This window comes from Meles meles, chromosome 11 (assembly GCF_922984935.1).
Source record: "Meles meles chromosome 11, mMelMel3.1 paternal haplotype, whole genome shotgun sequence".
In the NCBI taxonomy this organism is placed as follows: Eukaryota; Metazoa; Chordata; class Mammalia; order Carnivora; family Mustelidae; genus Meles; species Meles meles.
The window spans coordinates 12,959,743-12,971,931 of record NC_060076.1 but is presented as its reverse complement, the minus strand read 5'-3'; the positions used below and the strand labels follow the sequence as shown (position 1 = coordinate 12,971,931).

General features: G+C 60.8%; 1 protein-coding gene across 9 annotated transcripts in view; it reads left to right on the top strand.

Annotated features, from left to right (window-relative positions):
• LOC123952790 (DAB2 interacting protein) overlaps positions 1–12,189 on the top strand; it is a 186,478-nt gene that overhangs the window by 163,615 nt on the left and 10,674 nt on the right. For 8 of the 9 annotated variants that reach the window (XM_046022291.1, XM_046022292.1, XM_046022289.1 and 5 more), the window contains 7 exons: positions 1,719–1,863; positions 1,947–2,091; positions 4,335–4,571; positions 6,187–6,388; positions 8,025–8,203; positions 10,021–10,909; positions 11,603–11,755. In XM_046022291.1, the coding sequence (XP_045878247.1) occupies positions 1,719–1,863; positions 1,947–2,091; positions 4,335–4,571; positions 6,187–6,388; positions 8,025–8,203; positions 10,021–10,909; positions 11,603–11,755 (1,950 nt within the window). The remainder of the gene's footprint in view (positions 1–1,718; positions 1,864–1,946; positions 2,092–4,334; positions 4,572–6,186; positions 6,389–8,024; positions 8,204–10,020; positions 10,910–11,602; positions 11,756–12,189) is intronic. The other variant, XM_046022290.1, reaches the window with a different exon arrangement.

Here is a 12,189-nt window from a genome sequence, read left to right as displayed (position 1 = left end):
CTCTGGTCGGTGTTGGTAGGCTGCTGGGAAACCGAATGAACTGAGGGAGCCCCTAGCTCCCAGAGAGGGAGTGAGCAAGGCATCTTCTGCTGCTGGGTCTGGTTCTTTCAAGACCTGACCGCCTGGGCTGGGCTGGCCTGGCAGTCCAACTTCCTTCTGCGGTGACCTTTGTTCGTAAGGCTTGTGGTCCTCACCGTCAAGGGAGTTGGACGCCAGGCTCTAGCCACCCTCAGTGGGCCTGGGGGATCATTAGGCAGAACGATGGAAAGTAACTTGAGCTGGGGTGATGTGCCTATGAGCTTCTTCTCTCTGAACACTTGGGAACTAATGGGGCATTCTGGGGGAGAGGCAGAGTGTCTAATAAGGGCCCTGCAATCCTGAGGTAAAGGTTGTATGAGTGGGCATCTCAGCACCTTCCTGCCCTCTCCCCAGGCTCTGCCCTCCGGGGCCATGACTTTGTAGAGTTCTTGCCCTTGGACTCCAGGGTTTCTCCCTGCCATCCCCACTCCAGATCTGGCCCAGGTAGCTGTGTGTGGACTTGGACAGGTCACTTTACTATTCTGTGCCTGTTTCCCTTCATTGGGTTTTAGCTCTCATCCCAGCCTGGGCCTCACGCCCACCCCAGGAGTTATGGAAGACCTGTGACCGGGAGCCGGAGCCCAGTGGAGCTGCAAGGCCCCATGGCAGTACTTGCCTCTGCTTCTGTGTCTTCAGAGAAGGGGGCCTACAGCTCATCTGTAGGGCAGGAAGGGGTTCTTGGGGTGTGTGATACCCAAAGAGGCATCAGCCACTCCCCCTCTCCCTCTTTGGCCGGTAGGTCTCCTGCACCTAGAACTCACTTCTCTATTTCAGGGGCCACTTGTGATTTGAAAGGGCCCAAAGTGGTGTGTATTAATGTGAGGGATTTCCAGGGCACCAGAAACCCTGGCCCATGCAGGCCACCTTGCCACCTCTGTTTCCTTCCACTAGGTCTCTGATTCCCTCTCTTCCCCTCCCCCAGGTCACAGGGTTGGCTGAGGGCTTGAGGAGGCAGGGGCTCCCAAGGGAGGCAGGCTCACCGTACCTCATCTTCGCAGTCAGGAGGGAGGGCATGGGCTCAGGCTCCTTCCAGGGTCTCCCCGTGACACTGTGTAGGGGACCTGTAGACTTCTCAGGTTCACAGCTGCCTTCCAGAAGCCTGGGACCCACAGCAGTGAGGGGCTGCCTCACCCCTCAAGCCGAGGACTGTGTTCTCGCCATCTGAGCCCTGGCCCACTGCCTTCCAGGGCGTCTGGACAGCTTCCCCCTGTGGGGTGGCACAAGTCTATCTGGTGTGGGAGACCCCATCAGAATCATGGGTAGGAGGATCGTGGCAACTGTTTATACAGTGGAGGGAGGGTGGCCTGTGTGTCCTCTTTAGCGCTGTTGGCAATGGGGAGGGAGATCTGCTTTGGTCTCCTGGCCAGGCCTGCTCAGGGTTTGAGTCCAGCGGGGCTGATCACAGTGCAGTTGGCTCCTGGCTCCATCTGGCAGCTGGACCCAGCTCTCACTGATGACCACCTCTAGGTGTCTACCCTCCATGGGCTGCCCATGCTCACCCGCCAGCAGCTCCCAGAGGTGGGCACCACCAGCTGACCAGCTACAAGAAGTGGGTGCTTCTGACTGGGGAGTGGGGCTGGGATCCTCGGGTCCTGTAATCCGGGCCTGCTCACATCCGCTCTTCTCACCTGCCTTCCCAGGACTTCCTGACCGACCTGATGATGTCAGAGGTGGACCGCTGCGGGGACAACGAACACCTTATCTTCCGGGAGAACACACTGGCCACTAAGGCCATCGAGGAGTACCTCAAGCTGGTGGGCCAGAAGTACCTGCAGGACGCGCTAGGTAGGGAGGGTGCAGGCTAGCTATGGGCGGTGGGAGGCCCGCCCCCGCCCATCCTTACGCCCTCCTGCTGCCTCCTGCCCCAGGCGAGTTCATCAAAGCGCTGTATGAGTCGGACGAGAACTGCGAAGTCGACCCGAGCAAGTGCTCAGCTGCTGACCTCCCTGAGCACCAGGGCAACCTCAAGATGTGCTGCGAGCTGGCCTTCTGCAAGATCATCAACTCCTACTGGTCAGTGCCGCCTGCGCCCCTGCCCCGCCTCTGGCCCTGCTTGTGTCAGTGTGCCCACAGGGTGCTGGGCAAGGCCCTCGGGCTCCATCCTCCCTGACTCCTACACGATAGTGCAGAGGGTTGATGAGGGCGCCGGTGGCCCAGCTGCAGCCTCACATAGCTCCCAAGTGGTGGCTCTGGGAGGGGACCTCCCTCCTGCCTGGCCCCCGTCCTGGTCCTTGGTGGGCTCTCCGATGTAGAAGAGGGTCTCAGAATCCGTTGCAGGACACGGGTTGGAGAATCGATGGGGCAGTGTGTCACCAAGTCTCTTAGTGGGTCCCGTCCGTGGGCCGTCCGCTGTCGCAGGTGCCGGAGCCGCAGTGTGGGGAGCGAGGTGGGCAAGGCCCTATCCAGGCACCCTCCAGGGCCAGGCAGATGGCTTCATGCAGGGTCTCTCCGCTGTCCACAGGGTTGCAGCCACCACCTGTCCCCCGCGCCATACCTCGCTCCTTTCTTGGGCAGGGCCTCCCTCCCCCCGCAGCCCCACCACCACACGCCACCTCCCTTCCTGTTTTAAGGCCTTATGCCTGCCTCCCCTCAGCGGCCCCCCTTCATGGTATCAAACATGGTTGTCTCATCCCTCCTGGGCACTTCTGTCAGAGGGGGATTGTGCCTGTGTCCAGATCTGTTTCCTGCATATACTTGGAACTCCCTGGGGACAGTTGGATCCGCCAGCTCAGGGCTGGACCTAGGAGGGCCCAAGAATGGCTTGCTGCTCCTGAAAGACTAGCAGAGATAGGCCTGCTCGGTGAGTGAGAGCCACGGGCAGGGAGCAGAGGGAACAGCCAGAGGCAGCAGAATGGATGTTCCCCTACTATGTCCTCTGCCCCTGGGCTGCACAGGGTACCCACCTAGGGTCAGCCTGGCTCCCTGGGCTGGGCCAGAAATGACCCCCGGACCTGGTGGTAGAGACATAGCCCTGAACGCTTTGGGAACACACCTCCCGCCCTTGGGCTGGGCTGCGCTTTCACCCTCCGGCCCGTTCCCAGGGGAGACTGGGTGTGGGACCCAGGGAAACATCCATGGCGATTTCCCATTTCCTCTTTCTGATATTTGTCAGACGTCCAGAGGCGCCCTTCTGTTCTGGACAGGCCTTCCACAGATGTCATGGCTCCACAGCTGCCCCTGCCTGGTCTTGGTCAGGCATTTAGAGGGCCAGGACTAAGGATCCTTGCCCTGCTCCCCTGTCGCTCTCTCTCTGGCATGTTTTTGCCGGTTCAGCCTCATTCACTGCGGAGAACCTGCTGGGCAGGTGCTGGGCTTATTGGGCAAAAGCCTTGTGAGTTGATTTAGGCTTCCTACGGCCTTGAGATGGTCCTGTGAACTTGGCAGGGCAGGCCTTGGTCTCATTGTAAGAGTGAGGGAGCTGAAGGTCAGGGAGAGCTGGGCGCTTGCTCAGAGCACCCTGAGCTAGCGACAGAGCTCGCGGTGGAGCCAGTGATGGAGCCGGTGATGGAGCCGGACGTAGAGTCTGTGCAGTACTGGTCTTTCCTGGGGTGGGAGGCATCTCTGTTCTGGGTCAAGGCTAGGGAAACCACTTAAAGATTGGCCAGTGGGGCCTGACTGTGGCAGGCTGTGGCTGCTCAGCGGAGAGAGCCCCCAGCTGGGTGCTAGGAACCCTGCCCACCCCCACCGGCCCCCCATGGGTGGGTGGGGGCGCACTCCCTCCATTTGCCTTCCCGCCGAGAAAGTGGAAAGCTGTCTTCTCATCCCGGGATTAGGCTGTTCCCATCTTGATCATTCTGAGCTCTGCTGAAGCTGTCCAGTTCCCGCACATGATTCAAGCAAAGGGAGTGAGTCTCAGCAGCCAGTGATGGCATTCAGGGAGCCGCGGCCGGTTCCAGTTGTATGCTCCTCCCTGTGCCTCGTGTCTGGTATTGGAGGCGGAGGGTGAAGCCCCCGGGCAGGCTAGCCACTGCCACTGGTTCTTGTTGGGACGGAGCCCTGGCCTTTCTGTGCCCGTGCCCCTCCCCTCTCGGCCCCTTCGTGGAGAGCCCACCGGCCTGCCTGGAGCTCAACTGTTCTGTTCCTTCCACCCAGCCTTCCCTTGGCCCTCGCTGCGCCATGCTCCCCTGTGCTGGCTAACTCCCTCGCAGCCCGCCTCCCCCTCTCAGGCCCAGAACTGGGGTCCCTGCTGTGCACCCTCCTGCCCTGGCACCCTGCCCGATGACTCGCCCCCCCCCCCCCGTCCTCTGTCCCCTCAGTGTCTTCCCACGGGAGCTGAAAGAGGTGTTTGCCTCGTGGCGGCAGGAGTGCAGCAGCCGCGGCCGGCCCGACATCAGCGAGCGGCTCATCAGTGCCTCCCTGTTCCTGCGCTTCCTCTGCCCCGCCATCATGTCGCCCTCGCTCTTCAACCTGCTGCAGGAGTACCCTGACGACCGCACCGCCCGCACCCTCACCCTCATCGCCAAGGTCACCCAGAACCTGGCCAACTTCGCCAAGTGAGTGCCGGGCGCCCCTCGGGGCGGAGTCCGGGCGCCGGCTGGAGCCGCGGGGATGAGCCGGGGTCTTTCTGCCCTGGAGTTGGGTGGCGCACAGTCCCCACGGATGGCCCCGCTGTCCTCAGTTCTTCCGTCCCCATTGTTCAAAACAAAATCTCCGCCCCTCATCCTCCCCCTACAGAAAGTACATGGCATTTGGGTACGTTTCCTTCATTTTCAAAGGTGAGAAGAGGAGATATTTTTTCCTTCTGCTTTTTTGAATTAACATTTTATCATAAGGATTATCCCATGTACTTAACATTCATAAGCCTCATTTTGCAATGAATGACTAATATGCCTTCCAGGGAGAATGGCCCATGTTTCTGTAACCCGCCTGGCGTGGTCGGGCTCCCAGGTTGTTTCAGACTGTCCTTGTTTGATGCCGTGAAGGATGTCTTTGCTCAGAAGGCACTTCAGTGTTCTTAGCTGGCCCTTGGAGCCAGTGGGTGGAAACGGAAGGGCTCGTTTGCAGTGTGGATGGGGGCCTATGTAGGCATCTCTGTGCGGGGCTGTGAGTCACATCTGGCCCCAGCTTCCCGGACCCATCCTTCCCCAGGGAGAGGGATGTGGGAGAAGCAGCAGAGCAGTGAGGGAGACGCACAGACCTCTTAGGAGGGGCCCGGGCTGGTGGTCCTGGGACACGTGCCCCTGCTGCATGTCAGGATGAGGCGAGCAGGAGCAGAGGTGCGGCAGGAGGCCCCGGAGGGCCATGTGCTGGCAGGATGCGGACCCCGGCATCCCCGACTCATCATGCGCCAGGCCAGGGGGAACGGGAGACGGGATGCGAGAGGTCACAGGGACTTGAGGTGCAGGTGGGGCAGGGGGAGCCACTGGACAGCCTGAAGCAAGAGGGGGCTTGGCTGTCCTCCGTTCGGGGTCCTAAACCCGTTAGCCTGAAAGTCAGGGGCACGTGGAGGAAGCACAGCAGGCAGCTGGGAGCCAGGGCCAAGAGGGTAGCCGTGGTTCCCGCCCACGAAAGAAACTGGCAGTGCCGGGGGCAAGCGGTGGCGGTACAGGAGGCAGTGGCTCTGGGGTCTGGGGTTACTGGGAGATAAAGTCAGCAGGTCTCACTGGTGAGAGAGCAAGAAGCCGGACACCACCAGGCTTCTGGCTCAGCTATCTGGGGAACCCCCTGAGGATAGGCAGCTTGGTGGCGGGCCATGGGTCTGGGCGACAGAGCGGATGTCACTTGGCCAGGCCAGGGACAGGGAGGGGCATGAGGATGTGCATGTCCGAAAGCTCAGCAGAGAGGCCTGCCAGACACGCACTGAAAAGCATCTAAACACCAAGCCTTTGGAACCTGGCAGAAAAGAAAGAGACTGACCGGCAGTGAATGGAGAGTAAGGGCCACAGAGTGTTCTAGGTCCTGTGAGAAGAGGTCCTGAGAGGGGTCTCTGGGTTTAGCCAGGAACGAGGGCTCTGAATCAGAACAGATTGGTCGGCTAGGGGAGTGAGTGGCATGGGAGGCAGCTGCAGTGGGCTAGGAGGGATGGGAGTTGAGGCAGCAGAGTGCCTCAGAGAAGGGAGGCTCCTGGGCGAGGCCCCGGAGCTCTTACCCTGCCTGCTTTCCATCCAGGTTTGGCAGCAAGGAGGAGTACATGTCGTTCATGAACCAGTTCCTGGAGCATGAGTGGACCAACATGCAGCGCTTCCTGTTGGAGATCTCCAACCCTGAGACCGTCTCCAACACGGCGGGCTTCGAGGGCTACATTGACCTGGGCCGGGAGCTCTCTAGTCTGCACTCGCTGCTCTGGGAGGCCGTCAGCCAGCTGGAGCAGGTGCCTGGCCCCAAGGGGCTGCAGGGGGTTGGGCTGGGCCAGAGGCTGCCGCAGCGCTGAAGGGTCCTCCTCCAGACTAATTCGGGGAGCAAAAGTGTTTGCCCACCCAGGTGCTGGAGCCGGAAGTGCCAGGCCAGGCCCTGTCAGCATGCGCTGGGGGGCTCTGGGCCCCATTTCCTGGGAGGGGCGTGTCCCATTCACTTGGCCAGCACCTGCCACCGGAGGCCACTCTGTGCACCGGGGCTCTGGCTCTGCCTGGGCACACTCAGCAGTGAGTGGACGGGTTTGTGCATGACGGTGTGCTCCCTGCCTGTAAGAAATGTGATCGTTTTTCACTGCTTCTCCAGAAATGTCCTTGCTTCAGGGTTTAAGGCTATTGATGTGAAAAATGTAGACCGAAGATGCGGTACCTCCCCATGTCAGGCAGGAAGGCGTAGACCTTTCCAGAGTTGCCCTTGACTGTCAGTTGAAAATCTGACTCCCTAGCCACCTCTCACCCTGCTGCAGCCACCTGGCAGGCGCCCTCTGTGACCTGGGGTCCCCCCATTGGCCCCGCAACCCCAGCCCACACAGTGGACAGGTTCCTGGCGGCAAGAGCCAGGCCTGCAGGATTTGCTTCCGGAATATCTCCTGCTTTCCAGGACCGCACGAGTCCGCCTGACTAAAGTAGTTACTGCCTAGACAGGGCCGGAGGGCCTCCCTGCTGCTGTCACAGTCCCACTCGGGGCCCTCTGGTGTGCAGCTCTCCAGATTCCTCTGCTCGTGGATGAAGTACACACGCAGGCACAGAGTTCTTTTCCTCTTGTTCGTGGTCAAGCGGGAACTTTGGTGGGCCCACAGTATGCATTTCTGTCTCACTGTTGTCCTGCCGCATCACCACTGTGACCTGATGGCCGCACGCTGTCTGGCACAGGAGCACACAGGCCACTGCACTGTCGCTGGACACTCGGGTTCATCCCAGTGCTCTGCTGCTGCACTCCCTTCTGCTTGCGGGAGTCCACTGCCCTTTAGCTGCAGGAGGCACCGGAGGGGTCACGCCCTAGCAGCCACTGCCTGCCGAGTCCCGGAGCCGGCCTCCGACCGCTACATCCGCTCCAGCAGGTGGAAGCACGGATGGTGGCCGCTGCCATCACGGCTGATGCCGGTGCAGCCAGGATTTGAAATTGAGCTGTCTGCTTCTCAAGTCTGTGCTGTGTTGACAATATGAGTTTCACACTTTTCTTCTGCACAAAGTCCTGGAAGCCAGTGAATAAGTAGAGGGCACCCCAGAAGCCCCTCAGAGAAGGAGGTGTCACTGTGGCAGATTCTGGGGTACCCCCTGGGCTCCCCTCTCTGGGGCACAGGGATAGGACAAACCCGGGTTGAAGGCTTGGGCTAGGTCACCATTTCTCCCTTTGGGCTTTGCGCCCCTCCCTCACTCCCAGAAATAACTGAGAGGCCTGGGAAAAATGTTCATGTGCAGATTCCTGGCCTTCCCAGCCGCTTCCCAGACCTGCTGGATCTGATGGGTGGGGGAGGGCAGGGCCTGCCTTTCCAAGGGGCTCCCCGGCAATTTTGAACCACAGCAGCTGCAAAGCACTTGGCCTTCCCAAGTGGCCCCCACAGATCACACCTGCTTCTTATTGTGTGTTTGCAGAGCATCGTATCCAAACTGGGGCCCCTGCCTCGAATCCTAAGGGATGTCCACACAGCACTGAGCACCCCAGGCAGTGGGCAGCTCCCAGGGACCAATGACTTGGCCTCCACTCCTGGCTCTGGCAGTAGCAGTATCTCGGCCGGACTGCAGAAAATGGTGATAGAGAACGACCTCTCTGGGTAAGACCTGCGAGGCATACCGGGTATTGTAGGGTACGCATGAAGGCAAGGTGTGGCAGTCTGCAGCCCCAGTTGGGGAGGAGGACGTCTACACAAATGTTTATAAAATAAGCTAGATGAGACTTGAAATGTGTTAGGCAGGCTGTAGGCAGTGAACCTCCTTTTGGGAAAAATCAGGGAAGGCTTCTTGGAGAAGGTGGTGCCATAGTTTGGGGCTCGTTAGGAGCGAGAACCTTTTCCATTGGTGGAAAAGGCCTTCTACATAGAGGAACTAACACAAAGACTTGGAGAAATACGCTCTGTTGAAGAACCATTTGGTCCCAAATACCTCTAGATTACCCAGTCATGTGTTCAGAATACTCTGGTGGTATTTCCTGGGTCTGAATCAGAATCTCCAGAAGTAGCACTCAGGCATGTGTGTTTTCAGCAAGCGCGGGGGTGACTGACTGCAAGTCTCCGAGTCTGGGAGCTCCAGAAACTAGGGGAGGTGTCGAGGTCCAGACCACAGTCTGAGCCCTTGGCCCAAAGGCACAGTGACCTGTAAATAAAGCACTTGGTGGACAGGGAGGCAGAACGTTCTAGAATGTTAATATCAAAATGAGGATGTTCCTTTGAAAGACTCGGGTTTACGGGGAGCTATTTCTGCCCCACTCATGCCCTCCCCTGCAGCGGCCGTTTTGGGCCGACTCATAAGGACGAGGACGGACAGCAGAGCCGGGAGTCGGGTCCTGTCGCGGCGGCAAGCCTGTAAGCAGGCAAGGGCACTGAGATCAGGAACCTCGGAGGTGTGGTGTGCAGGACTGGAGGCCACTTCCCAGCTCCCTGTGAGTCTTGAGGGTCCATTCATACAAGCTGCCGAGCGAGACAGAGCAGTTCAAGTAGAAGACATACCTTGGCTCAGAGGGAGCCAGGCATCCTCTCCATCCCAGGGCTGGGCCAACTCCAGCCCCCCATAGTTGAGCCCCCCACCTGCTCAGAGCTCTCTTTACCCCACCCCTACAACCTCCCCTCCGAAGCCCACCTGACCTACCACATTGTGCTTTCTAAGGAGCCGGCTTCCGGGGAGGGGCCAGGGAGAGGCTGGGGGACTGGGGGAAAGGTATGGCCTGCCTCTGCAGGTGCAGACCTTCCCTGCCTGAGTCACACCCTCGGATCCTCCTCTGATTCCTTGTTTTTGCCAGGAACAGCAGCCCCCGCCTGCCAGTCAGACAAAGGTGGCAGCAGGAGGCTGGGCGGGGTAGGGGTGGGGGTGGGGGGGAAGGCTTCACTAGGTCCCCATTCTGGTTGTCAGTCTGGTGAGGAACACGAGAGAAGAGGCTGCGGGAGCCCCTGTGGCTTTGAAGTCAGACCCTTGGATAGCAGAGAGCCACTGCGTTGTGGGTTTGGGTTTAGCTAGGGGGAATTTTCCAGAACACTCCAGGCCGCGGCACCCAATGTCCCAAGGTATAGCTGAACCAGGAATGGACATGCCGGACTGCCTGGCCTGGAACTAGCAGCACCGGCCCCTAGAAGGGAGGTGCTGTGCAGAAGCGGCTGTCCTGGTCGCCTGGTCCCGGAGGTGGCCTCCACCAGGGGCTGCGGCCGGGGCTGTGGTTTGGTGCTGCAGCCAGGCCACTGGTCGCAAGACCAGCCCACTTCTGCAGCCCGCGCACCTCCTCTCCCCTGCCCTGCCTTCCCCCTCCCCCCGCTGCCCCGGCTCATGCTCAGGCTGCCAGGCCCCGGCAGGCTGGCGGGGCTCTCGGTTTGGAGCCGCCTTGGCCGCACTCACAGCTCTTCTCTTCCCCCTTCTTTCCCTGTGTGTGCTTGTCTCCCTGCAGTCTCATAGATTTCACCCGGTTACCGTCTCCAACCCCCGAAAACAAGGACTTGTTTTTTGTCACAAGGTCCTCCGGGGTCCAGCCCTCACCTGCCCGCAGCTCGAGTTACTCGGAAGCCAACGAGCCTGATCTTCAGATGGCCAATGGTGGCAAGAGCCTGTCTATGGTGGACCTCCAAGATGCCCGCACGCTGGACGGGGAGGCGGGCTCCCCGGCGGGCCCCGACGCCCTCACCGCCGATGGACAGGCGCCGGCATCACAGCTGGTGGCTGGATGGCCGGCTCGGGCAGCCCCAGCGAGCTTGGCAGGGCTGGCCACGGTGCGGCGGGCAGGCCAGACGCCGACCACGCCGGGTACCTCCGAGGGCGCCCCAGGCCGGCCCCAGCTACTGGCGCCACTCTCCTTCCAGAACCCCGTGTACCAGATGGCGGCCGGCCTGCCGCTTTCACCTCGTGGCCTGGGCGACTCGGGCTCTGAGGGCCATAGCTCCTTGAGCTCCCACAGCAACAGCGAGGAGTTGGCAGCTGCTGCCAAGCTGGGGAGTTTCAGCAGCGCCGCTGAGGACCTGGCACGGCGGCCTGGGGAGCTGGCGCGGCGGCAGATGTCACTGACTGAGAAGGGCGGGCAGCCCACGGTGCCGCGGCAGAACAGTGCCGGCCCCCAGCGGAGGATCGACCAGCCGCCGCCGCCGCCCCCACCGCCACCTCCCGCACCCCGCGGCCGGACGCCACCCACCCTGCTGAGCACCCTGCAGTACCCGCGGCCCTCGAGTGGAACCCTGGCATCGGCCTCGCCTGATTGGGCTGGCCCCGGAGCCCGGCTTCGGCAGCCCTCATCCTCGTCCAAGGGTGACAGCCCGGAGCTGAAGCCTCGTGCAGTGCACAAGCAGGTCAGTGGTGCTGTCCAAGGGCAGGCCGTGCTCGTGGGCCCGCCGGGCCATCATACCCCACCCGTGTCGTGCTGCTCCTCCTGGTCATTTCACCTGTCCTCAGCTGCCATCCCATGCTGAACAAGGCCACACGTGGCCCCATCCCACCAGCCTGCCACGCATACCACCTCTCCTCTCCCCTGAGGCCCACTGATCCCTGCCAGAATCCTTTGAACCAGGAACAGTGTGGCCTTAGGGTCTCTCTGCCAGTTCCCCCAGAGGCAGCTGGGGTCAGGGAGAGAGGGGAGGGGTCCGTTCATCTCCAGTTCCAGGCCCCACCAGGTTAGGGGTCAATCAGACCCCCAGCACCCCCACCTTTGTGCTCTGAACTGGCCTCCAGGATCTTCGTGTCACCCTGGGGCCACACACAGTACGTGGGACAGATGTGCTCTAGGTTGAATGCCCGCCCGCCTGCCTGGCCGAGCTCACTTGCTCTTACCTGGGTGGCAGAGAGGGGCACTCAGACTACCTGGCCTCCTAACTCTGCCCAGGCTGCCATCAGGAGTGGGAATTCCTGAGTCGGGGATTGTATCAGTAACTGGCCAGCTGGAGGTCCTCTACCCTTGCAATGTCCCTGAGCCACTTGTCCCTGTGACTCACCTGGTGCCACCCCCCTGCCTCCCTCCAGACCCTCACAGCTGTGTTTCATTGTAGGGCCCTTCACCCGTGAGCCCCAATGCCCTGGACCGCACAGCCGCTTGGCTCTTGACCATGAACGCGCAGTTGTTAGAAGACGAGGGCCTGGGCCCAGATCCCCCCCACAGGGATAGGCTAAGGAGTAAGGAAGAGCTCAGCCAAGCAGAAAAGGTAAAGCCGGACCCTGGCATTTTGGGGTAGGGCGGGGCTGCCTGCCTGTGGCCACTGGCAACATTCTCTCCCCTTGAGCCCTGAATGAGAGGTGCCGCTTGTTCCCTGCATATGGCCAGTCCCCTCTCCACCCTTCGTCCCCCATACAGACATCAGCCGTGGACTCTGGAAAAAGAGCAGCAAGAGGAATTTCGCTTAGAGCTAAGAATTCCTGTACAGGCTGCACCTGAGGCTCAGCTGGAGATTGTACAGAGTCCAGATTCTGGTGGCTGGGACTTGAGGGCTGGGGGTGCCAGAGAGGCACATGGAGACCGTCATAGGGAGTTTCGTGCATGAGGAGGCAGAGGTGTGGTTCCCTGAGACAGTGGGGAGGGCTGTCCCCAACCAGGTCCCCCACTCTGGGTTTGCACCTATCCAGAGCCTGGCTCTTGCCC